The 26,368-nt window shown below is 41.8% G+C and overlaps 1 protein-coding gene and 1 long non-coding RNA gene across 3 annotated transcripts in view; both read right to left on the minus strand.

Moving 5' to 3' along the window:
* Window positions 1-11,117, minus strand: part of efemp1 (EGF containing fibulin extracellular matrix protein 1) — a 33,101-nt gene extending 21,984 nt beyond the window's left edge. The window contains exons 1-4 of one of the 2 annotated variants that reach the window (XM_015944412.3): window positions 10,985-11,117; window positions 10,323-10,426; window positions 10,148-10,193; window positions 9,810-10,064 (exon numbers count right to left, since the gene is read on the minus strand). In XM_015944412.3, coding sequence (XP_015799898.1) covers window positions 9,810-10,064; window positions 10,148-10,193; window positions 10,323-10,403 — 382 coding nt within the window. In that variant the 5' untranslated portion in view covers window positions 10,404-10,426; window positions 10,985-11,117. The remainder of the gene's footprint in view (window positions 1-9,809; window positions 10,065-10,147; window positions 10,194-10,322; window positions 10,427-10,984) is intronic. The other variant, XM_070542391.1, reaches the window with a different exon arrangement.
* Window positions 11,118-14,590: 3,473 nt separating this feature from the next.
* Window positions 14,591-22,906, minus strand: LOC139062086 (uncharacterized). The gene is made up of 3 exons (XR_011515674.1): window positions 22,386-22,906; window positions 19,737-19,825; window positions 14,591-14,999 (listed from the first exon to the last, which is right to left on the minus strand). It is a non-coding gene; the product is annotated as an uncharacterized lncRNA (long non-coding RNA).
* Window positions 22,907-26,368: the final 3,462 nt, after the last annotated feature.

Raw genomic sequence — 26,368 nt, forward strand, 5'->3', positions numbered from 1 at the left:
AGACTCTGCTAGACGTTCCCAGCAGACTCTTGCGATACGTTTGGGCCTGCCTGGTCTGACCGGCATCCTCCCCCACTATCTGAGCCAACTCACCACCAGGTAGTGGACAGTTTACAGCTCTACCCCTTTCTTCACCCAAGTGTTCAAGACATGCAGCCGCAGGTCAGTTGAAACAACAACAAAGTCGATCATCGACCTGCAACCTAAGGTATCCTGGTGCCAAGAGCACATATGGACACCTTTATGTCTGAACATGGTGTTCATTATGGACAATCCATGACTGGCACAGAAGTCCAATAACAAAACACCTCTCGAATTCAGATCGGGGGGCCGTTCCTCCCAATAACACCTCTCTTTTTTATAATAACGATGTATTTTTTACATTAATACAGCAATAAAAAGCCTAAATTTCAATTATTAAAGGTCGAAAAGAGAGGCGCTGAAAGACGTTTTTGTCCCAGCCAGGAAAGACGTCGGTTCAACTTTCATTTTGGAACTATTTTTCAACCATGACGGGATGTGTTGGTTTGACGTTGTTTCAATGGTCATTAAACGTCCAAATGTTCGCTGGGCATGGTCAGACTATGGCCACTTCTCAATACCAAAGTACGCTAGTATGTTGTTTTGTACTTGGCAAGTACAGCAGAAAGTCTGCTCTACCAAGGAAGGGTAGGAAGAGGACGGAATTAGGAATAGAACCGTACTCAGTTGCTTGTTGCTATGGTTAAAAAAAACAACCTGACATAAAAATAAAAGTCTAGTTTGCCCCTTAAACTAAAAAAAACAATTATTACAATATATTGTATAATATTTGGTCCACTTTTGATTAAAACTGATAAAAATTGACTGCTTTAGGGGATACGTTGCTGTCCCAAGTTCGCAGAAGGATGCATTGATGCATCCTCCATACAATGGGTGGAGCAAGAATACATCTTGGAACTTTGAGCAAACTTTCCATGAGACGCACTTAGGATTGGAACGGTACTTGGGCCTGTGTTGATGACGTTTCACAAGGACAAGAGTACACAAGTTCAAACAAGTACGCATAACTGAGAAACGGGCTTTACATTTACACATAAAGGGTGGCTTGCTTGGCTACGCAGCAACAGCATTCCCAAGGGAATTTACAGAATGTCCAGAGTTGTGTGGGTTTTATATTTCCTTTTGTGTTGAATGAATTTTAAACACCTCAAATATATATTCTATGAAAATAGTCACAATTTTAACAGCCAACATGTCTGGAATCCTTCCCAAGTCCGAAGTGAGGGAAACATGACACAACTACAGGAGGATTTCACAAATGAAATGAGATTGAACTACAGTTTATAATCACATTGCGAATGCAAAATATAACTAGACATTTTGAAAGGCAGACACGTGCTAGAATTTTTTTAATACATCAAATGCCAAATATGACTCGTGCAGGTTTAAAAGTTGTTACAAGTGTCTGAAAAAATAATTTTGTAATTTGATTTGAATTTAGTTTTACACTGCATTCTTAAAAACTCAAATGTGGGAAGCCAGAATGCCTTGCCTTTTTGATTAATTTAAATGGGAAATTTATATACTTTATATACTTAAAGGAGTTGGTCCCTCATTTGATCCGTACATTTGCAGTGGTCTCTATTAGCAATAAATGCCTTCTGAGTCATTCCTGCGGGGGAAAAAATATATATCGGTGCACCATTTCTAGGATCTAAAAGTTGCTCACATCACAGCTGAGCTTCAGACGGCAGGTTTTGGAGTCTTATTTCCTGATATTTGGACATCTCTCATTTGGATAACAGCAATGTGACTCTACCACTGACCTTCAACGTCGATGCTTTATCTTTACAAATAACACAAGCCTGGAGGAGTTTCTGCTGTGTGGTGAGGTTGCTAATGCTAATGGTTAGCTTAAACTAGCCGAGACGTGTGCTGCTGATTTCCGGACTTTAAAACAACAGCAGCCTTTCCCGTCCTGAGTCAAGATCAGTGAGTCCATGAATGTTAATTCACAGTGTGACGTAGACCTGTGTGGATATTTTCTATCAAAAGCTAAGGCATGAGATAGGTGTAGGAGACTGTTTTCATGTTCAGCCTGCCTGACAAACTCATAGACCGATCATTACGAAAAACAAAAAAACAACCACCCCTTTAACAATTGCATTCAGTTTTGATTTAAATTTACAAAACGTCACTGTTTCTTGATGACAATCCATACTAAGATGATGGATTTAAATCCTGCTATCCTGATTGCTTCAGCAAATTTAGGTTCACAAATGAATACCCAGCATGGTGAATTTTCTTACAATCCAGGGCGGAGCAAAGCTGCCAAACCTTTTTTTTGTCCGTGTCCTGTCTGGCTGTGAAGCAAACAGAATTGATGTTTATGTTTATGTGCTTAGCAGACGCTTTTACCCAAAGCGACTTACAACAATTATTTTTTAACCTATAGGGCATGTTGTGATCTGTGGGGGAAACCGGAGTACCCGGAGAAAACCCACGCATGCATGGGGAGAACACGCAACTCCACGCAGAAAGGCGAGTTTTGAACCTGCGACCTTCGTGCTGCGAGGCAACAGTGCTAACCACTGCGCCACCATGCAGCATTGATGTCTGAATGCTTGTGACAGGCCTTACAGATTTACTCTCAGGTGGAGCATCAAAGCTTCTGCTTTTAATGTCACACCTGCTACTTAAAACTTTATTGTTGTTGTTTTTGAATGCTTGTTATTCCGACCAGACACGGACACAGAGGTGAAAGAGAAAGGAAGAGACAAAAGGAGGGGGGGAGGGGGTCCACAAAAACAAACAATCGATGATAAACAAGAGTCTGCTTCTAGACCTGAAGAAAGGGACACACAACAATACAACAGAAGCAAACTATCACTGCGTCAACCTGATAAGGAAATATAAAATCAACATTGTTTTACTGAATAATCACGATAATAAATCACAGTGCATTTAGTGCCAACCACAGCCGACATGTGTTGAAAACGCCCAAGTCCATACTTATGAGAGCACCATGTGAGCACCTGTGTGTGTACACGCGCTTGTATACGTAAGGTTTCTCTATAGGAGCGTCCAATAGAGAGTGTGAGGGGCCACAGATCTGCGCCCCAAAGATGCGTAGGAGATGGAGGGAGCTCCAAGTCTCAGAGATCCAGGAGCTGCCCCAGAGCGCAGAGACCTCAGTGAGACTGCGACCAGAAAAGCCCAAAGCTGCCAACTCTGGTGAACATCTAAAATTCAAAGGCTTGATTGTTGTTGCAGCTGAAGCTGCAGAGCAACAGGTGCAATGAGCTGAACATCAAAATCACAGGGCACTTTTACGGCTGCGTGTGAAGACAAATTGATGCAGGACGGGGCAAGTCTTCCATCTCAGGACCAGCAGAATACACGGCTTGGACACCAATATGTAAGGTGATCCGAGAAATCTTTCTGCATCAAGTGCTCCATCCATCATCACCTGAATCCATTCAACTTCTTGTTTGTAAGCTCACAATGTTTATAGATCAGAGAAGTTTCATGAATGACCTTTGCTTTGTTAGATACAAACTCCAGAATGAGACAGCAGCAACAACTGTTGAGAATTAGCTGTAAAGGTCAAAATGTGAAGGCTGCTGACGGTTTGAGCTTTACAGCCGTTTGTTCTGCTCTCTGCATTGCTGCCTCTCTCGGATCGATCAGATGCTTATCTGTGATGGTGGTGAGTAATCCCTACCATCACGAAAAAAACTGGGAGCAAATGGGAAAAAAAACAACCACCGCTGACATTCCAGAGATATTCCTCCCAAGTGCATTGCATCTGTGTGGAAAAATGTTATTGCACGAGCCCTGCCTTGTTTCGGAAAAGTACACACGTTTTCTGTCACAGAGGGCTTAACAGGCCTTAACAGAAATATTTAGGCGAGATTTCCATCCAACGCAGGTGAGGAGCATCAAAACGAAGCTGAAACGAGTCAGGCATGTAGGTGGCTGTAGCCTAGATGACCTGAAGGAACCAGACAGGTAAACAGGAACGGCATGTTGCTTCATGTCCGGCACAGCAGAGCACGAGTATCTAATTTGGAGATGAAAAATAAAAAGGCAGCTGAGGTGGAGACAAAGCTTGTGGGGAGAAGAGCACAACATGGTGGACTTTGAAGGCTTAAAACTCACTGAAAATAGAGATGTTTTAGAAAGATTCAGGAGGAGCAATGTGGAACACTGGACCAGCAGTGTTGGGAACGTTACTTTAAAAAGTAATTAGTTACAGTTACTAATTACTTTGTCAAAAAAGTAACTCAGTTACTTACCGAGTTACGAGATTATAAAAGTAACTAATTACCAAGAAAAATAACTACTTAGTTACTTTTTTCATTAAAAAATGCAAGAATTACTACAATAGTGAAACATAAATGACTAATGACTGGAACATAAACTGAAGGGAGCGTGGGAGTTCGCCCAACCAATCTACATGATTTTTGTGGATTTGGAGAAGGTATTGTTCCCTCGGCGGGCCCTTTGGGGGGTACTTCGGGAGTATGGGGTGCCAGGCCCTCTGACACAGGCTGTTAGGTATGACCAGTGTCAGAGCTTGGTCTGCATTGCCGACAGTAAGTCGAGCTCGTTGGGCGAGAGTTGGACTCTGCCAAGGCTGCCCTTTGACACTGATTCTGTTCATAACCTTTATGGACAGGATTTCTAGGTGCAGCCACGGTGTTGAGGGGATCTGTTTTGGTGGCCTGAGGATCAGGTCTCTGCTTTTTGCAGATGATGTGGTCCTGGTGGCTTCATCAGAACGTGATCTCCGGCTTTCACTGGAGCGGTTCTCAGCCAAATGTGAAGCAGCTGGGATGAGAATCAGCTCCTCTAAATCCGAGACCATGGTCTTTAGTCGGAAAAGGGTAGAATGTCTTCTCCGGGTCAGGGATGAGGTCCTGCCTCAAGTTGAGGAGTTTAAGTATTTCAGGGTCTTGTTCACGAGTGAGGGAAAGATGGAAAGCGAGATTGATAGGCTGATTGGTGCTGCATGTGATGTGGGCGTTGTACCGGTCTGTCATGGTGAAGAGAAAGCTGAGCTGGCAAGCAAATTACTCCATTTACCGGTCAATCAACATTCCTACCCTCACCTATGGTTACAACCTTTGGGTAGTGACCGTAAGAATAAGATCAGAATACAAGTGGCCAAAGTGAATTTTTTCCACAGGGTGTCTGGGCTCTCCCTTAGAGATAAGGTAAGAAGCTCTATCATCTGGGAGGGGCTCGAAGTAAACCCGCTGCTCCTCCACATCAGGAGGAGCCAGTCGAGGTGGTTCAGGTATCTAGTTAGGATGCCTCCATGGGCACCTCCCTGGTGAGGTTTTCTGGGCATGTCCAATTGGTGGGAGACCTAAAGAAAAACCCAGGACACACTGGAGGGACTATGTCTCTCAGCTGGCCAGGGAACGCCTTAGGATTCACCCAGAGGAGCTGGCCCAAGTGGCTGGGGAGAGGGAAGTCTGGGCCTCCCTACTTAGACTGCTGCCCCGGAACCCGATTCCGGATAAGCAGACGAAAATGAATGGATGTTTTTGGTGTGTCTATCTTCACTTTCTCACATGCCAAATTGTAGGAAAATATCTTAATTTGTTGTGTACAGGTCCTAAGTTTCCCTTCTACATTTCTTGGGATTTGTTGATGGACATACAACCTTTGATGGACAACCTTCATTTCTAGAAGGATATGATCTCATCTTGGAACACTGCAAACCTCTTGTGAGTATCAATTAGTGTGTGTGTGCACGACGGATGAAGAGGAGGGTAGAGGTCATGAAAATATGAGGAATCATTAAGCCGTCACACATTAAGTGAGGCTTGGTAGTTTCACCGTGTGGGTAGAGGACGGTGCCAGCTTCCTGTGTGTGTGTGTCACTACAACGACACACACTCCTGTTCACACTCGAAAGCCAAATGACTTTTATTGCTCCATGGAAAGGCGAACTCAAGCTGCAATCAAAAGAACATCATCAAGTTTTGTGGTTTGTTTTGCTTCTAATCAGAATAAAAAACTAAGAGTGTTTTTGTTTTATTTGGCTTCCTTTATTTTTTTTTTTTACTAAACTTTCTACCTCTTGCCTTACACCAAAACAGCTAACAACCTGGTGCTGGTGAGGCTTGGCCGGGTTGTTTCTGTGGTTTTTCATCCTCCCCTCTGCCCTACCTGCCTCTGCAAACTAGGTCTCCTCCACAGTGGTGAGCTAGCAAGGAAAGGTGCCTGATGTAAGCGCTATTTGATACATTGAGGTTTCCCCCTACTGAAAGTTAATGGGAATTCCTTTGCTAGCAAGACATGTAGCCGTGTAGAACGAGCGTTGTGGTATGAAAAATAAAGACATGATAATCCTGCATCCAAGAACAATCGGCTCATTGTAGCGAGCTAAAGGTAATGACAGAGAAACCGGAGTCTGAAGTAAACAAAGATTAGATCAGTCTCCAGCACAAACATAAGCCCACATAACAGCACGAGACGCCATGCAGTTGCAACTGCAGCCATCTCAAGGCAATAACCCTGACAGCAACAGTCTATCTTTGTTTAGCTCTGAAACGGTACGCTGGTGAGTCAACTCACCCAAGCCGGCTTAACTGTGGTAACTTTAAATGATGCGCTTCCAGGTTTTACACTCCAATAAAACCTAATTGGGTTCCAATTCAGAGAAACACATAAAGCGGCGCTCACATATCTTTGCCCCAGGTGTAAAATCAAATATGTTACTTACACTGTGGCTCTGTGACCGCAAACCTCACCACACGCCTCTGCCTTTTGGCAAGAGGGGATTTGGAACCACGAGCACGTGTTTTTTAATGCACTATGCCTTAAATTATTAGAGCTGCTCTGCAGATCATTCTCTCTCTCGCCCCCTCACTATCTTACACACGCACACACAGAGTGAGAGAGAGAGCCATTCACTCTGATGATTATGTAGAACAAAGCAGCAGCCGAATCAGTGTGTGTGTGTGTGTGTGTGTGTGTGTGTGTGTGTGTGTGTGTGTGTGTGTGTGTGTGTGTGTGTGTTTGGGAGACAAAGAATGAATCTTTCAACCACTCCCTGATTTCGAGGATCAAAGCGTCGTGTTTAAACGCAAGCTCACACCCACCTGGTCCTCGGGGTCTGACAGAATCCCAACCTTGGCGAGGCCCAAGAACACGTAGAGGCTACATGTGAGCTCACAGTACGACAAAATTCTCCATTGGATCCCCCAGACCCTCAAAGCAGAGCACTTCAACACCCGAAATAAGAAGAATTTCAGACAGAAGCTGAACTCTAGCCAAAAACACCACGCAGTGAGCAACCAAAGACTTTAAAAAACAGGACACCACGGCAAGAAGGACTGAGGAGCTTGCAACACATCTGGCAGCGATGCATAGTTTAGCTGCTGGTGACTGTCAAACAGATGGATGAACGCTTCACCTCTGGACTGCTGCTTACTGAGGCTCTAAAGTCGTTAGCAACAAATTATCGAATACCTACGCAGCTCTGCAAAAGATATGTTATTCTAGGCTGTGGCACTGAACCTGGAAAACTGCAACAAAGCATTATATTCAGAGGGGAAAAAAACACCCCAGCGAACGTTTTGGCTGGTACACTGCAGGACACAGCAGTCATTGTAGTCAAACTGCAGCCACATTTATAGGGTTTAACCTCGCGAATTATGTTAAAAACTTTCAGTTGGACGAGAATGAATAAAAAAGTTTTTCATATAGAAATTTTTTCATCTCAAACATTTGAACCATATGTTTTGTGTTGACATGATTGAGATGCATCGAGAAATGAGGCCGGTTTTAAAGGTTTTTCAACTTCTCTGACAGGAAAATGAAATCTTCGGCAAACAACTGTAACGGCAAACAACTGTAACATATAAGCCAATAACTCCTATTTTTTATCATCTGTCAATCATAGAATTATTATTTCTTACAAATACTGCATTTGCAAAACTTTTGATTTAAATACCTTTAAAAATAGTATTATGATACAAAAAACTAATTTGAGGAATATTAAAGAAATCCAGAAAATGTAATAACTTTTGCTGCTGTATGTTAAATCAGCATTCTGCAACATTTAATGAATAACATTATTGTAAAGCTGTAATGTCCTGTTAAAGCATAAAAAACATTGTAAAGAAAGTTGTTTTAGAAAATAATGTTTCAGGTATAGAACTAACTAAATGAACATCATTTAACACCTGGAAAACAACTGAAGATGTCCCATTTGTTTACATGTAGGAGGCGGGACTCAGATTTTATACTGCTGCCAGTCTCTTGGTGGCATTTGTTTCTTTGTAACATTCTTGTGTCTAATTATAACTTGTGTAAAAGGTCAAAACAGTTTGTTTTGGATGTGCAAAATTGCATTAAAGCAGTTTTCTTTCTCAAAGGGGAACAACTGGAGGTGGAAAACTGCACTTTAAGCCCTTCGCCCTACTTCCACAATTACAGGTAGTAGCACTGCCTTGCATTCGAGCATGCGCTGGCCAAAAGTGGCAAAACAAATATAATTCACACATTATATATATATATATATATATATATATATATATATATATATATATATATATATATATATATATATATATATATATATATATATACATATTGTTTGAGCCAATTACTGCGGAGGGCACTCTGGGAGTGGCTCTACTTAGAGGTTAAAGGTGACCTAATCAAGCAACAGGTGTGTAGCTTTGGAGACAAGCGTTTGACCGTGCAGGATAGTGTAGGCATCAATATTCTTTGAGTTTTGGTTTTATTTTCTCTGCCTTTTTACTTTAATAAATGGATCAGCATATCCAAACATGTATTTTGGACTGCCATACCCGGTATATATATATATATATATATATATATATATATATATATATATATATATATATATGTATGTATGTATATATATAAACATATATATACATACATATATATGTTTATATATATGTGTATATATATATATATATATATATATTTATATAAATTTATATATAGATATAGTTTTTTTTAAGATGTACTTGTCAGTCTAGGTACGTCCACAAATGTGTGTGCACACTCTGTGATTGACATCTGTATGTACGCAGATGTCTAAAGCTAGTGGCTAATGATGAGCAGCTCTCAATTCAAATTGTATGGGGCTCTGTGGGACGAGGGATGGGCTTAACAAAAACGTTGATGCTTATATATAAGCATAACCCTGTACTGTGATATTATTTAGGCTTTAGCCTAAATAATATCACAGTACAGGGTTAGACTATCACATTACAGAGTACTAAAAAATCATACATAATTCCTGAAAGGCAAAAAACACCAGATAGCGGGTTGGATTGGGGGGTAAAACCACCAAATAGTTCCCGAGCGCATCCACAGCTACATCAGATGGGTCAACTGCAGAAATGAATTTCACCAGTGTGTGATGACTGGAGTGTAATGAAAGGAAGCGCAGGTTTCTCATTGTATATTCCCATTCTACAGTCTAAAAATGGTTATAAATGCGATAAAAAAACAGCAGAACTTTTTCTATGAGGAAACACTTTACAAATTTAGTTTTTTGTTTTAAATTAAAATTGGCCCCACGACAGAAATATCCATACACTTAAGGAAAAGAATGTCATTTTCTGCCAGTATTTTACTTTTCAATAAATAATTGTCATTCTGTGGACAGAAATAACCAAATCATTGACTATTGGAGCTGCAGCACAATCCATGTGTCCATGTGGGATGTTTAGAGTTCATCATCAGGATAAATAGCTGGAATGTTTATTTTGATCCTAAGCTATATGAAAACTCATCACATCATAAAATCCATGTGAAGCTGAGCATACCTCTGCAGTAGTTCTGCTCATCCGCAGTAAAACCTGACGCACACTGGATGGTGAGGCTTTGCTGGGGGAGCTGAGGCTGGTTTGGTTGGACAGCAGGAACCTGGGGTATCCGCTCAGGTGGTGTCCTCTCCTCTGGCTGGTCCACAGTAACGTAGATAACTGCGTTCTTGGGGAGGCAGAGGTATCCACCAAAGTGGTTCACACATTTCATCCCTCCTTTACAGGCATCTTCTAACAGCTCACACTCATCAATGTCTGACTCGGAAATGAGAGGAAAAAAAAGAAATCAGATGTTTTGCTTTTAAAAATGACAGCTTGCATCAAAGTAAGTGACTCACCTCTGCACTGCTCTTTGACTCTATCATACGTGTACCCCTCTGTGCACTGTGAAGGACACATTCACACGTCTGAGTGGGAAAATATGCAGAAAATCCTAAATACGTTCTATTTCACTGTATAATGTGCGGGTGTAAACACACCAGCGCGTGTTAAAAACAGTCTGATCGCACTCACTGAGTAGGTGATGGGCTCCTCGGTCTCCTGGGAGAGGACCTGTGTGAAAACCGCACAAAGACACACGCAGAAGCCCAACATGTCGACCAATCGTCGGAGAAGCACTGCAACAAGACGCAGACGGACCGAGTGGATAGAGCGTGCAAGATAATTTTGCTGCCTGACAAGCCTACAAGTTTTAATACCGGCTATTACATCACTGATAGCATTGCCTAACGAGTCCCAACACCTCCCGCTGCTGATGTGATGTTTATGTTGGCGGCGCTCCAGCTGAATGTGCGACTTCAAGCGAGTCAAGTGTTATTTTTTCTATTTTTTATTTCTTCTCAGTTGTTTTTCTTCGAAAAGGATTCGTGCGTAACACGCGTAAAAATCGTGCGTAAAAAAGTGCCAATCGGTGCCAGGGACGTGAAGGGGTTAATCAGCTGTGCAAACATGTCAAAACTTGTGATTTTTGAGTGATTCACGCGCATTAGTATAATTACTTTAATCCAATCGTACTCAGGACAGAGACACTTGTAATTAAGACAAGCAATAAAAATAAAGGGGAAAAGTTTATATTTGGGGTTTTTACTCAAATTTAATCACTGCTCACCCTGCCAGCACGCACAAGAAAGCTGAGCGGATCAGCTTTCTTGTCCCGAGGCTCTTTGGCAACATACCTGCAGCTACCTGCGGATATCCTGGCGCTTCCCGTGGCTGCAGATCCGGACGTGCGTAAATCTCGCTGATACCTCTCAAACTGCGCAGTGGACGTGAAATGTTTGACTGCGAACAAGCTTGTGATGAACATGCGGTGAGTACGGTACCGGGGTGCGGGGGTGGGGTGGGGGGTGAGGGGGTGTAAACCAGGCAGGTTGAGCTCCGGGGTTGGACCTCACACAGTAAAACACAGCTCCCTCTATAGCCTGATGAAAAGTGATTTGGGGGATTAGATTAGCAAAAAATAAAAATAAATAAAAACTTATATTCAAGCAAGTGCGGGATTTTTCGTTAGATACAAAAGGGTTTTACGCACGATTGTTTTGGCTCTTGCGAACTCTGCACAGTTTTGTGTGTTGTGTGAGTGGTAGCAGGTGCCAGTAATGTAACAAGGTACAAGTACTTTATTACAGTGCTGAAGTACAAATTTTCTGTATCTGTACTTTACTGAATTAGTTTTCTCAAGACCGACTTTTAACCTTTACTCCACTACATTTTAAAGCTGTAATCTGTTCTTTTTACTCCATTACATTTTCCAAGAAGTGTCAAAGTAAAACTACTTTCATTAGCATTTTGAAAAAGCATATACATAGGTCAAAGATTCCTTGGATACTTTAACTTTTACTTAAGCATTTTTGCTAATACTTTACAATAAAGGATTACTTTCTTAATGTTACTTATATATTAAACATTGACAAACAAAGGATTCATTTATTCATGTTCCAGATATTGTTAAGTATTAAGTGTCCTTAAGGTTAGGACAAAGGGGGAGTGTCTGTTTGGTAATGCAAAACAAAATAACATTAATAATCAAACAGTTGTTAATTCTTTATTTAATAGTTTAGTAATGCTTAATAAGGCACTAAGTAACGTTAAAAAGTGACCCTTATTGTAAAGTGTTACCTTATTTCTTCCCCCCTTTTTCTGTACTATTACTTAAGTAAAAAATAAAATGAAGGACTTGTTCCACCACTGGCAGGTGCTGTAATCAGTCTCCTGTAGAGAAGCTCTGTTAGCGGCTACTACATTAAGCTGTAAACCATTTCATGTTGTTTACAAGATGACTTCGCTTAAGGAACATCTGTTGGAATTGGCACGGGTTTGTGGATTTCTCAGGGGGTGAAAAGACGGCGAGGGGTTGCGTGTTTGTGCGCGCCAGCAGCTTGCTGACATAAGTGGATTGAGTCTTGGCACAACCTCCTTTAATGCTGACCTTCTGACTACTCAGGAGGGTGTGAACAAGCAGGCTCGTGGGCAGATTCTGCATGGAACCACCTTTCTTAATGAGAAACCGATCTAAAATTTTGCAAGGTCAAAAGCATGAAATGTTGACATTTAAAAGCATTTTCTCCTCACTGTCCTGAAAGCTCACTATTACACTAGCACTAGCATAGATGACACAGAAAAATGAAAGTACAAATTTATTCTTCAATGAAACTTTATTTTACTTGGCAAACTACACACACAAAGACACGGAGATAAAACGTAAAGTTAATCAAAGTCTGACTGAGATTAGAAGAGGATTTTAGCCAACGCTGATAAGAAGATGAGAGAACTTTCCCCTCGGTCCTATTCCTCACCAGAACCAATTTAGCCAGAAATAAACCTGATGTGGGTGTGTCCTTAAGAGTGAATATATTAAAGTGTGACGAAAGACTCAAGATCACACGATTTTTCTCACACTTTGTTAAAAAAGGAATAAAATCTAAAATTAATTGGGGAAAAACTGACTGAAACAAGTGTTCATGCACCAAAGGGTAAAAACAGCATTTTAATTAAAACAATTAACGAGTTTCATGTTCCACATAGTAAACTGAGTTGGTGTTTTGTGACGTTTCTTTCGATGCTGAAGGCAATGCATCAGATACTGTTGACAGTTAAACATCAGCCAATCAGTTCCTGATGCAGTACAATCCACATCAGAAAGCTCTTCACTCATCCCAGCAGAAACCTAAAGACTTAAAGGCAACACTTTATGCAAAACTCACCTTTGGCGTCCTTTTCGGTTGCCATATGTGTCTCTACGGCCTCTCTAAACACTCCAAACGTGACAAAAATACACGTCTTTTTTCAGTTGCTGCTTGGTTTTTGGCATCATGTGCCTAAATTGAGCCATTTCAAAAAGTCCCCGCTTGTGATGTCAGAATCGGCATATAACCACCTCTCTCCTCTGCAGGTTGGAGGAGCAACAACTCTACTAGAAGCCCCTCACATATATCTGAGCTTCTCAGTTTATAGCCACCTGAGCAGAGGTGGGTGGGCGTGGCCAGCATCAGCTTGTTTCCTTAAAGTGACAGAGCCTTGAAATGATTCATTCTGGAAGGTACTGAAAATGTCCTGAATAAAACTGCTGAAATTGCTTTACGTGAGAGGGATTTAGTGCAAAGAACTTCATAAACATATTTTATATCAACGATTGACCTAATATAATGCATGATCATGACATGTCCTCTTTAAAACATGTTTTGCTCTATTTCCCTCCTAATCCAAACTCGTACAAACAAGACACCAATATTATTCTTTTGGCGCTATGATGATACAACAGCCAAAACTGTACAGTAGGCATCATCATAAGTCATCATGGCAGCAGAAGCATCTGGATGGTGTTTTCATGCAAATTCAAAATGAGAAGGCACTATGAGGGAGCTGCAAGAGATGAGGCTGTACTTCAAAAAAGTGTCCAAAAGAAATTTAAAAAAAGTGCAGAAGGGGGTTTTGTGAGAGAAGGAAGAAACACAGAGAGCGCCTATGAAACGTGCTTGTGTAATCGCTGTGACATCTTCATTGAGAGCCCTCCATGTCCTTCCAGTGGTCTTCCAAAAGGGCGTTGTTGACGCTGGTCGATGCGTGGAGCAGCCGAGGCACCGTGTTTAGCATAATCCCAGAGGCCATTGTGAGAGCAGCTAGTGAACGACTCACAGTTGCCAGCTGAGATTTTACCAAAACACAGCAGAACGGGATGAAACAGGGAGAGAGGAGGGACTATCTCTGGTGATGGGTTGGAGAGAAGAAAAAAAAACACACACGAGGCAAATATTACCAAGAATCTGAGGAGAGACATTAAGTATATAGAAGCTGTTCCAGGGCTGGAGCATCAAAGAGGCACACGTCAAGTGTGAAACATTCTTCCTCCAGGTGGACCGCACCTGTTGGCCCTCATTCAGCACTGTAGTACAATAACCGACCTTTATCTTTTCTTTTCTACGTGACCAGTCACCAAACGTTTTGACTTGTAACAGCCAGGCGTGAAGAGACTAACTGAACTGGACACCTGGCAGCGTCTTCCCCAATGTGCAAAGACCGTTACCTTAAAACAGAGTGGGAAACCCTCTTTCGATGAGAGGGTGGAGTGCAGGCAAGACTTTGGTGAAGGATGACATCTCAACAGAGTAAAGAAATGCTCTGCAAATAATTCCTCGTAGCTTATGTCGGAGAAACACTGAAGAGGAAACAAGACTTTAAAGCGAACTGCAGAATCTCTCCAGGTGATTGTGAGAACAAACAGCATCATCACAGTTGCCTGCAGAGATTACCCAGTCAGCCTCCAGGTGTCTCAGTCGTGCCTCATCTAACACACACACACACACACACACACACACACACACACACACACACACACACACACACACACACACACACACACACACACACACACACACACACACACACACACACACACACACACACACACACGCTGTCCTGTGGTGGGTGTGTTGTATCTAGAAGAGTCAATTGACAGCAGATGTCTGACAACAATCGGTATAAAGACAGCTCTGACCCCCACCTCCCTGCTGATCTCCCCAAGGTCTTGTGTTACCATGGCGATTAGGCCAAGGCACGTGCCTCACATTGTTGTGCCGTATCCTCCGGGGTCAACCACACACCCAGTTGGAGGTCAGAGGTCAGCCAGGCATCCCGCTCGGGTCACCACTTGCCAGCTTTCAGCCTTTGACCCCAACAACAACCTGGAACAAACTGAGAGATTGGGAGAAGGAGGTGACAAAACAAAAAACAATTCACCCAGCAGTTCTGTATTATCATGTATGGTACTTCAGGTGTTCAAAGTTCTGAAGAACAGTTTAGTTAAGAGGCAAGTGGAAAGTTGTCCTGTGTGGAATTGTATGTCTCCCTCTTGTGGTGGAATAATATACTTCAAAATGTGCAATGTTGGTTAGAAAAGATGGAAAAGCGAAGAAAAGTTACACAAACTAAAACAAAGGAATGGTAATCCAGGCTGAGGTTAAAAAACTTCTCATGAGAAACTCGGTTTCAGCTGCAAAAAAGACAAAACTCTTAATTTTGTATAAATGACTAAGCTCCATAAGCTACAGATGTAAACACATGTCCAGACATTTTAGTACACCTTTAATCATTTTCTCTCTTTCTTTTAACCATTTAGCCCAGAAGTATGTTGGGATATTTGGGTCATCGAGTTGCAAAAGTGTTGCTCGGACGCTGACAAAAGAAAAATCTTAAGTTTATTAAACGGAACAGGCTGACAGGCCACACTTTGTTAGGCAGTGAATGAACAGAGTGGTTGTGACAGGCCTAACCTCTTAAGCTTTGGGTCCCACTGAGCTCAGCACAGCCAGAGCTAAATGCCATCTGTCCCAACATCACCCCCCCCCCCTCCCTCGACTTGTCCCCCAACACACAGTTCTCCCCAAAAAAAAAAACAACACACATTAAGCTGCTATTAAGATAGAATTTAAGATCAGTCTAATCAAATCAAACTCCAGTTAGTAAAATGTGGACGCTGCACACATTTCCACTATAAATTTAGCAAACTTGACCTCTTTTGTTTACCACGAACGGTTAAATCTGCCCGTTTTCATCCATTAATCTCCAAATGTGAGTCATCTGTTCAGATTCTGAATGGATGTTTTCAGCTTTACAAACATCACAGATAATATTATCACCACGTGAACTTGAGCTTCCCTCCCTCTCCAGCTTCTGTTAGCTGTCATCTAACGTTACAAGCAGAAGAAACAACCTCTGTGCCCCATAGTGTGTCCTTTAGCACTTCATTAAAGTCCTGGACGTTCACTGTACAAGCAATTGTCCTTCTGTAACAAAAAGACTGACGCATTGTATCAGTTAGAGGCAGATTTATCAAAGGGGGCTGATACAATGGACACAACAGCCCAAATTATAAGACAAGGCTGGACGGGGCCTCCCGCTGAGGCATATTGTACTCTTTGTTGATGGTCCGGTTGGACCAAATGACATGTAATACCATCAAATGGAAAATAATAGAGAAATGCCGGCGTACTTTTACCAACCGAGTCTCTAAATGTGAGTCAGAGTGCAGCGTGGAGGGCAGGGGAGCTGCGTGGGAGTTTGTGCACTTCGCTTATGGGTCCATGCTGAGAAAAGGTGGTTAGTGCATAAAAACAATTGGGATCTTGATGAACTGATGTGACATGTGTCTTAGTTCCTGGCTTTTCCGTTGGGATTCTGTGTGGAGGTGGAAAAGTGGACCAAGAAAAGGAGGGAAAGAGGACAGGGAGGGGTTCGATGAAGTTTAAGCTTCACACAAGAGTTGTTTTGCATTGAAAGAGGAAAAAGAATGGATTTTTGTTTAAAAAAACAAAAAACTTAATTATCACTAGTTCTTCAGTGTTATAGATCAGTTTTACCCGTTTACAGCTGCTCATTCACCAAAGCACACTTTTTCCCTCCTAGGAGTTGTTCTCTTTATTTATCCCAGGAAAACCAGTTTCACTCGGGAAACAATTAACTAGATTCTCCATCTATTGCAAATTAACTTTTCTGATCATCCTTTCAGCATTTAATCAAACATACAAAAAAAAAAAAATAACATGTTCTCAGTCCAGCCTGTCCAGGGGAATGGATCCTTTTGAGAATACCAGAAAAGGAATGAAGCACAAGTACTTTGTTGCAATTATGTTCAGTTTTTCTGTAATTTTCTTGAAGCCAACTTTTTACCTTTACTCCACTACATTTTCTAAAACGTTTCTAAAGTAAAAGTACCGTCATTTGAGTTTTGTCCGACCTCCACCCCCAATGGAGCCCCCTCCTCCTTGGTCCGACACCACAATACTACACACTCAACGCCTATTTAAATGTTACTCGAATACTTGGCTTTTTAACTTTTAAGTACATTTGAAAATGCGTACTTTATTACTTTTACTTACACCAAAAAATTCTTGGATTCTTCCACTTTTACTTAAGTATTTTTCAACCTCTTTTCCCTACTTCTACTTGAGTTAAAAAAAATCAAGTGCTTCTTCCACCACTGCTGTCCACCTTGTGTTTACATCCCTTCTAAGTTATTGGGTGAATAATTCCCCTCTTCCATCTCTTTAGCCCTATACCACCCCACACCCTGCACACATGACTGACTACAATTATAATTTCACAAGTCCCTGTGTAACAGCCGCTCCAGCAAGCTTCTGCCATTTAAATGGGAATTTATGTCTCATGTAAATAAGCGGGAAGTCAAGTTAGCGAGCACCGGCCTTTTTCCCAGGGAGTGTTTGATCTCCGTTTGTCCTGTTTGGGACCTGAAGAACACCTCAATACCTTAAACTCACCGAAAAACTACGTCAACAAAAATGTACACGAAGCCATGTTTCAGGTCAAACCCTGTTCTGAATGGGCTTACACCCGTCTTATCAGGTACCACTAGGTTATAGATCACATTTCTGGTCAAATTTCTTCGATACCCTTTCACTCCATTGAGATAAGAACAATCATCAATCATGTAACCACTTTTATCAATTATTATTGTCTTTTTAAAAAAATTAAATAACTCAATTTATGTGGTAAATGGAGTGTTCAGCCGTGAAAAGTAAACTACCAATGAGGATTCAGGCCTTTCTATTTATTCACATCCATTTCCGCAACATCCCATCTTACTCAGCTCATCTATGCTTTTTTTATTGAGCTGAACTCTTCAGTAACACAACGGCCACCACATTACTTCATCGTTTAATATTTCATGAGGCCTGTGTTCAATCTGGAGGATAAAATCCTTGACGAAGCATTCTAATTAAGTTCATGTTTCAGAAGAAGTTATTGGCCGTTTCATCGTCCACATCACAACAAACAGCATTGCTGACCTTTACGAAGACATAAAGAGCGTTTCCCAGCTTGGACGCTTGGACTATTTCCCCGTAACTCCACCGGAGGACATCAGAGAACAGGGTACTTTTTTAGATTTGTTTGAAAGAAGTAAAATTAAACAAAACCTGTAATAACCTTAAATTAGTAACATTAAAGGAACACATTTTTTAGGTTTATTGTGATATTTATGTCAGTGTAAGGCATGTTTGTGAAACGACAACGTTGTATATAGAAATGAAAATGAAGTAGTTTATGGAGTATGTACTAGTTTTATTCTACACTGTAAAAAAAGGGAATTTTGAGTTAACTCAACCAAGTTATACCAACTGGTTCAAGCTAAAGAGTAATATACATTTACTTTTAGCATGACAAAGTGCAATCTAAAGGGATGCTCGGCATTTTTTTTTTTTTACCGATATTCGATATTTCCAATACCGATCTGTGCGGTGTCCTACTAGCTAAAACATTTCAGGTTGCTAACATCACACAACTCCTTTCATGCTTACACTTGAAACATTTTCTGTGCAAAATGACAACTACTTAAAATAAAGTTAGAAATAGGAAAAGTGCCATAAAAATTAAAAACTAATACCGATTATTTGCAATATTCCATTTTAATGTCAATATCGGTCAATATTAATGGTAGACTGATAATATCAAGCATCCCTAATATCAATGTATATTACAAATCACATTTACTAGTAAGTAGTAGTGGAACCAGTTGACATGACTTGGTTAAGGTAATTGAACAGTTCCTTTTTTAGAGTGTACTTATGCTAAAATAGGACTATGTTTATTCTGTTGCTTTAGCTACATTTGAAATAAGATTTCAGACAAATGACTGATCACTGCCTTTAGCACTAATTGTCCACCTGCTGCTTATTATATCAGATTAACTATCAGCATGATTGCTTTTAGCTCTGCAAACTGGAAGTACATAAGTTGTTCATGTTACTCATATTACAAGGTAAAATTGAAATATTGTGTGTGTGTGTGTGTATATATATATATATATATATATGTATTGTGTTTTGGGATCTACATCTTAGAGATTGCGTTTGTTTGATAGGATCAAAATTAAAAACAAAAATGTGTGCGTATTCATTAGTTAAATGAATGAAAAAATAAAGTAGCACCGCTGTGAGGCTTGGAAAAGGTTAGTTAGAGTCACTGTGGAACGTCTGATTATCCGCAGAGGCGTGTCACTGTGTTGCACGCGTTTAAACACAAAAACACAAGAATCACACAGGAATAATTATGTTGCTATGCTTTGTGTTTACACGTGGAGCTGCATGAAGGAATGACTGAAAATGTCCAAATGTTAGATAATAAATGTAAAAATAAAATTGCTGTGCACCAGATAAAGTGTTGTCTAACTTTGGAGACGAGCAAAAGGAGCAAGGCAGCCCACATTTGTGATTGATGGTCTCTGTATGGGCAAAAGCTGACTGAGCAACACGCACAACCCTCCTATTCAGACACTTAACGGCTGCACACTTTGTACAGTCTGCTCAGCTTCACTTTTATGCACCTAAACCCATTTACACATAATGTGAACGAGGAACATCAAATAGAGTCGTACAGATTAGGGCTGTCAGCAGCTCATTTGGTAGAAGGACGTACCGTTCAGCTACACCCTCTTGGTCAGGAGCCTGACCTGGGATCTTTGCTGCACATCCCCCCATCTCATTCTTCTCCATCATGTCACTCTGCTGAAAAACATAAAAAAAACATGGTTAAATGTGCAAAAATGATATTGTCATATGCTGATCAGTGGATTAACAACGCTGCACACGGAGCACATTTCAGGCTATTCTTGATCCTTTCATGTCTTTCGTCTCGTGCCAAGACATGTCTGACCTGGCCTTAGGCCAGGCCGAGCTGGGCTGGGCCGGTCGCCACCACAGCCCCAGCAGCCCCAGCAGCCCCAGCAGCCTAGCAGGCAGGACTAGTGCTGAATGCTGACACATCGCTAACACCAACCAGGGAGGAAACCTCTGGAAGACGCTGAACCATCAGCAGAGTACCGTTTCTGATTCTGAAGGAAGAATACATTTGGTCGTCTAGTACTGATTGTGAGAAACTGTCACATTCTTATTGAGCTCAATATTCCGATAGCATCCCAGTTGAAGGCCAAATATTTGTAGGTGGCTGGGGGGGGGGGCAAATGCACAGAAATGGCCGCACCCCTTTTAATCATGCACTCGTCCCTATAAAAACAAACTGTTTCTTTTCCACCGTTACAAGTAAAAAAGTAAAAATAAATAACAACCCTAACCCACCCAAAAGTAAACAACTAAAATATTGATCATCTTCTTGGTTTAGTGCGAAAAGGTGTAAATTGCTACATTTTGATTTTAAGAAATCGAGATTTGACACGATTTTTTAAAGATGTTTAAAAAAATAACAGTATCTAGGTCCCCAAAGGTTTATCTATAAATTATTGTCTTAACATTTTCATTCATGAATGAAACAAGTAGAATTTCTTTACATAGACAAAAACAACAAGAATATTTTACACAAAACAAAAATAACTTCATTGAAACAAAGATTTGGCGAAATACTCAAGACATCATGTTTCCTTAACAATGCATTTGTGGACATTATTCATAAATATAACGGCTTCCTTTTGTCCTCACAAAGCCATGCAAATGAGGTCAGTGGAGAAGAGCAAGTTGTCGATACGCACAGATATGACCAGGAGTGCCACTGATTGATGATGCAAACCTTCTCCCTGTAGCCTTGTTTGTGACCTCCGACTTCTCACCCCTCGGGGGGTTAAACTTATTACCCTTTGACTTGTGTGACCTCTGCTTTGAAAGGAGCTAGATTGAAGGATGACCACAGCTCGGGCCCCATTGGCCACTCTCTGACCAGGCTGGGGCCAGAGGGCTGACCATCCAAACCCTGGTGGGATGCGACTCCAGCCCTGCCACACGCTTCGAGGATAATGCTGTTAACAGGTCAATGCATGCAAAAAGGAGAATGCTGCTTTAACCATGAGGAAGCGCAGGAGAGGCGTGTGTGAGCGTGTGTCTGTGTGTGTGTGTGTGTGTGTGTGTGGGGGGGGGGGGGGGCTGCAAAAGATGGGTTTGTAGAATAAACGTGGACGTTACACAGATGTAATGAATGAATCTTTTTTTGACACTTTGAATTAAAAAAATGTGTGCGACTTGACCAAAAGGTTGAAAAAGGGAAGTGAGGTTGTTAATCATGTACATAAATCAGTTTAACCCTTAGAAGTAACCATGGGAAACCTCTGCAGAGGATATTTTAAAATGTGGATTTATAACAAATATAAAACTTTTGATGCATCTGCTGAATACATTAAAAACCGTCGTAGAGCAAATAGTTTCAGCTGTTTTACTGTACCTCCATCTCGAGCATGAACAGAGGAGAAGGATGGTTTTGGGTGTCTGCCAGAACACCACGCTAAACACAAGACATGTGCTCGCCCTCACACACACGCCCCATTACAGGATGAGTGGCCATTTTTTCCTTTTTTGCTGCAATTTCTCTTATTTTTATCTATTAATTTACATAAACAGGCTTGGTATTTGATGAATAAACTCTTTATATTCCACTAAATTGAATATTGGATGATTAAAAAAACACAACAGCTCTGCATAACTTGAGTATTTGCAGTTATTTTATGTGAAACTTATCATCTAGTTAAAAAAAGTAAACTTTTTTTTTACAGTATTCCACCATTATTAATGAAGGAAATATATTACTCACTGTAAAAAATGTTGTTTTGACCTTATTTGACTGGGAGCCTAATCAGCATGAGTACGCATGTAGAGGGAGAACACGAGGCAGCACATATAATGCGCTTTGTTTCTATACGTCCTTAAATATGCCATTAAAATCAAAAGTCCAGATGGAATTATGCAACAATAAGCCAAAATCACAACCTCGCAAAAACAAGTTTTTAAAAAATGCTTCACAAGATAATAAAATCCAAACATGAATCACTTGTTTGTAGTAGAATTCACTGTGTGGAAGTTGTTAGACCTGCAGCTACAGGGGAGCTTGTAAACAAATATATGACACACACACACACATACACACACACACGCATGCACACAGACACACACACACACACACACACACACACACACACACACGCATGCACATGCACACAAGCAGCCGGGGTTACTCTGAAATATGGAGTGAAAAATCTACAATCAGACAGAAAAAGAAAGCTAAAATAATAAAAATAAAACATTTGAATTAAGATGAAAAAGACAGAAACAGAAGATGAAGTGGTACCTCCTACAGCATCCATGTCTTGAGAGAAGGGTGGGACACCTGCAGAAGCTTGCATGGTCTATCCAGAGCTACTCAGCAACTGCTGCCTCACGGAGTGTGTGTATGAGCCACAGTGAGTGTGTGTGTGTGTTGCTGACTGAGGGAGGGGATCCTACCATCCTACCCCTCCTCCTCCTCCTCCTTCGCCACGGGACTGTGCCTCCCTAACAGGATGGAGGGGTAGGTGGGGCCACTGCAATAAAGCAAACACACATTTCTCTATGGTTGTTATGTCCTCGCTTCTCTACTCTTTCCCGCCTCCACACTTCCATCTCTCTGTCCAAGACTTGCGCTCTCCCTCGCAGACATGCTCTCGTTCTTCTTGCCTCGTGCTTCCTTCTGAATTCCTGTCTCCCTCCACCGTCTCCCACTTCCTCCCTCTCCGGGACGTAACATTTACATCCTCTCCTCAGTCTGGAGGAGAGACGGACGCATTGCTTAAGTTCAGCAACCTGGTGAAACTCCTGGCGTCCCTGTGCGTGTGTCCCATTGCTCTTTAGTCCCATAATACCACAGAGCTAAGATTAAGCAGGATGGGCAGAGAACATGGTGTTGGAGGGATGAGAGAAGAGGAGGAGGAGGAGGAGGAGGAGGAGAAACAGCAAAGCACACTTTAACCTTTTCTTCTGAGCGTGGGTCTCTGTGCCACCCACCCTCCTTCCCCTCATTCATCCAGCCACCAAACACATGTCCCATCTGATGCAAAGAGTAGCCATCCGGACATAAATCATTCTCTTATTACACCGGCCACACATTACATTCAAACTATTGATTTTTTCTCCTTTCTTCCCCCCATCCTCTCCTGCTGCAGCAGCACTGATTGCAAGAAAACCCTGCACACTGGTCACAAACAGGAAGTGGAAAAAACAAACCAACGGCTGCGTTTCGATTGACCGCAATGGCGGCTGCTTCGGGTGCAACGGCGAGGATGAGGAACTTGGTACGCCGAAGACAATAAAACGGGTCAAATTTCTAAAAAAATAAAATAAAATCTGCATTAAGAGCGAGCCATGCTACCTTTTTGGTTTTGCGGGAAACTTTTACTTTCCAGTGTTTCCAAATGCAGCTTTAAACTGTTTCGGGGCCTTAGTGGCGTAAACAAAACACTATCCAAAGGAACCACTGTTTTAAAGTGAGGCTTGACCATCAGATGAGCAATCGCTGTGGTTACCATGACAGCACAGCTGAGGATACTTTGAACTCTGACCTAGTACTTCTGGGCTTCGAAGCAGTGACCAAATCAAGGGCCGGTTGAAAAAAAAAGGGAGGGAGAGAGGGTCAGCGGGGTAAATGGTAATGACCCCTCTCCGTGTTACGCAACACAACCTTATCGGCCCCCTCTGAGTAGCATCTGATCATTATTCATCCTAATCAGAGAAGAGCACCTTAGTGGGTGATGCTGCCTTTGCATCGCTAAAGGAATCATGTGTGTTTTGTGGTTTCAAATTCCAGGAAGTTTTTTATTTCAGTAATAAATATGGTTGAAGCAGAGTATCATAACCCGAAAGGCCGTGTACTATCAAGGGAGTCTTTGCGGGCATGAAGGATGCCCATGATGAGTCAGCAAAAATTCAAAATGTCTTTCTAACAGATCTTCAAAGGAAAATCCTTACATCCTCTACCGGTAATGTAAGGAACGGATGCGTCAGTCAGGGACACCTCAGGAGAACGTAGGGTGGATCACTCAGGGAGGATGACACGGTCCTGAGGAAGAGAAGCTGGGTTGGAAGAGGATGGAGGGAGTGTGGATGGGGGGGGGGGGGGCAGATGAGGGGGTGGAGGGACTGATCAGAGGGGTGCCAGACACAAAGAGGCCAGACCATGGCCAGTGGCACGCGATGGGCAGATTAACCAGCGTTTCCTCCCCTAACCGAAGCATTAGGACACCTGACTGAGTCCCGCCAATGGCTGCCAGCCAAGGATTTGTTGAGAGGGATGGGGGGGGGGCAAGCTGGGGCTAGCCTTTCGACACTCAAGCTCTTCGACAACACAAAGAAGGGTGGGGTGATGTTCGCAAGGGGGGAAAAAATATGGGGAGATGGAGCTGGTGGCTTGGAGTTGGGGGGGGGGGGGGGGGCTACAAGCCTTACCCCCTCACCATCTGCTGCCCAGGCTAAGTGAGGACAGGGGCAAGGCAGGAGCACTGGGGTGGAGTGTCCGAGCGTGTGCGTGGAAAAAGCACGTGTATCTGCGTGCACGCACCTGTTAGTGTGTCAGTGGGTGGGTGGGTGCAATGGCAGATGGACAGGGCAAACTCCTGGCACCACAGCTTCAGTGTTAACCACCCTGGATGAAGGAGTACCCCCACCACCACCACATTCCTAACCCCTGCTTGGTAATACACAACGCTGAGAGGGCGTGTGAGCCACTCAGAGCCAAACAGACGCAGCCCTTTTCAACCCCAAGTTGCCAGTTTGCAGATTCATATTCTAAAAAACCCTTTCCCCATTTTTGTTCTTGCAAATTGTGTTAAATTAAAAGCAAAAACTTAAAAATAAACTCTTTTTAGACCATCTTTCTTTACAAACTGCCAGTTTTACATCAACTGAGACATCCTTTAACAGTCGACACACGATGGTTTGCACCAGTGAGCGGTTATTGCCCCCATTATGGTGGAAAAAAATGGGGGGGTCAGAGCAGACAGTTGCTTAACAGTAATCTGAAAATGCCCATAATCCTCCATGCAGAAGCGCCCTCCTGGAGGCCGTGGGTATAACACTGAGAGGTGTAACCTTGTCTGAGTTTAGCAGCCATGTGTCGGAGCGAGACTGACACGCAACCGGAGCCTTGCAGCTGCCAGGACACACTCTGAGGGATGAGATCCTGTAAAGCGTCCCCAATCACTCGCTCAAAGGTTGTTGTTTTTGTATTGTAAATGGAGGGGGCACCGCATAAAGCAGGACGGCTGAACCCACTGGTTTGTGCTACTAAAAACTCAACGTGTGCATGGTTTCTACAAGAAACACCTGCAACAACACACCTGGATGTGTATTACTTAGTGGCAGTGATTTTGCATGCAGAAACATGAAATTCCTCAAATGAAAAGTCAGAAATTGCAAAAACACAATTTTCACAAATAAGCTGCAAAACTGTACACCTGCAGGATCGTAGTCTTTCAGAGTATTTGGGTTAAGGGTGGAGGGCTCGTCCCTTACTGTCAGCGCAGTGTTCTTTCTTTTACGGTGCATGCAGATGCACATCCAGGATGTAGTTTAACACTGCCACAATCTATAAAACACAGCATGTATGGCCTTATTTGGTCAATAGGAGAATCACAACATGGATTAAATTTTACCTGCATGTTAGCTGATGTCAGCAACCTTTAGTGTGAGAATCTGCACACAAAAGCGGCTAAATGCACACCTGCTGTAGGCTGCTGACTAACGTCAGAGGAAACGCTATGCATTCAAGGAGCAATAATTATAATGATTATTATTATAATAAGAAGAAAAACCACAAATTCATATCACATTAATTTGTCACAATCATTATAATTTACTGCTTAAATTATTTGAGATTTTTGTCTACTTTAAATTAACCATTTTATCTATCTTTTGCATTTTGTTTGTTTTCTGGACTTTATAATAATAATAATAATAATAATAATACTTTGTATTTGCATTAATGCCCTTCTCCCACTGGCTCCAACACAAATTTAATAGAAACAATAAAAAAGGAAACACTTGCACTGACCAATTTACAGTTATTTGCAGATGCACAACATGTTATCCTTAATAAAACAATGTGTCTAATAACGTTTTAATTAGCATAAAGATGACAAAAGTGCAGATCATCAAATTAACACATTTCTGTGGTCTCAAATGCTTCCTGATGGTACAAGTGTGCAGCATCTGTTTTTTAAACACATTTTTTAAGTTGCAAGCCACTATAATGCCTACAGTTGTGCTCTAAAGAGTTAAATTTCATTACTTTTAACGCAATGT

Source organism: Nothobranchius furzeri, chromosome 12 (assembly GCF_043380555.1).
Source record: "Nothobranchius furzeri strain GRZ-AD chromosome 12, NfurGRZ-RIMD1, whole genome shotgun sequence".
NCBI classification, from domain to species: domain Eukaryota; kingdom Metazoa; phylum Chordata; class Actinopteri; order Cyprinodontiformes; family Nothobranchiidae; genus Nothobranchius; species Nothobranchius furzeri.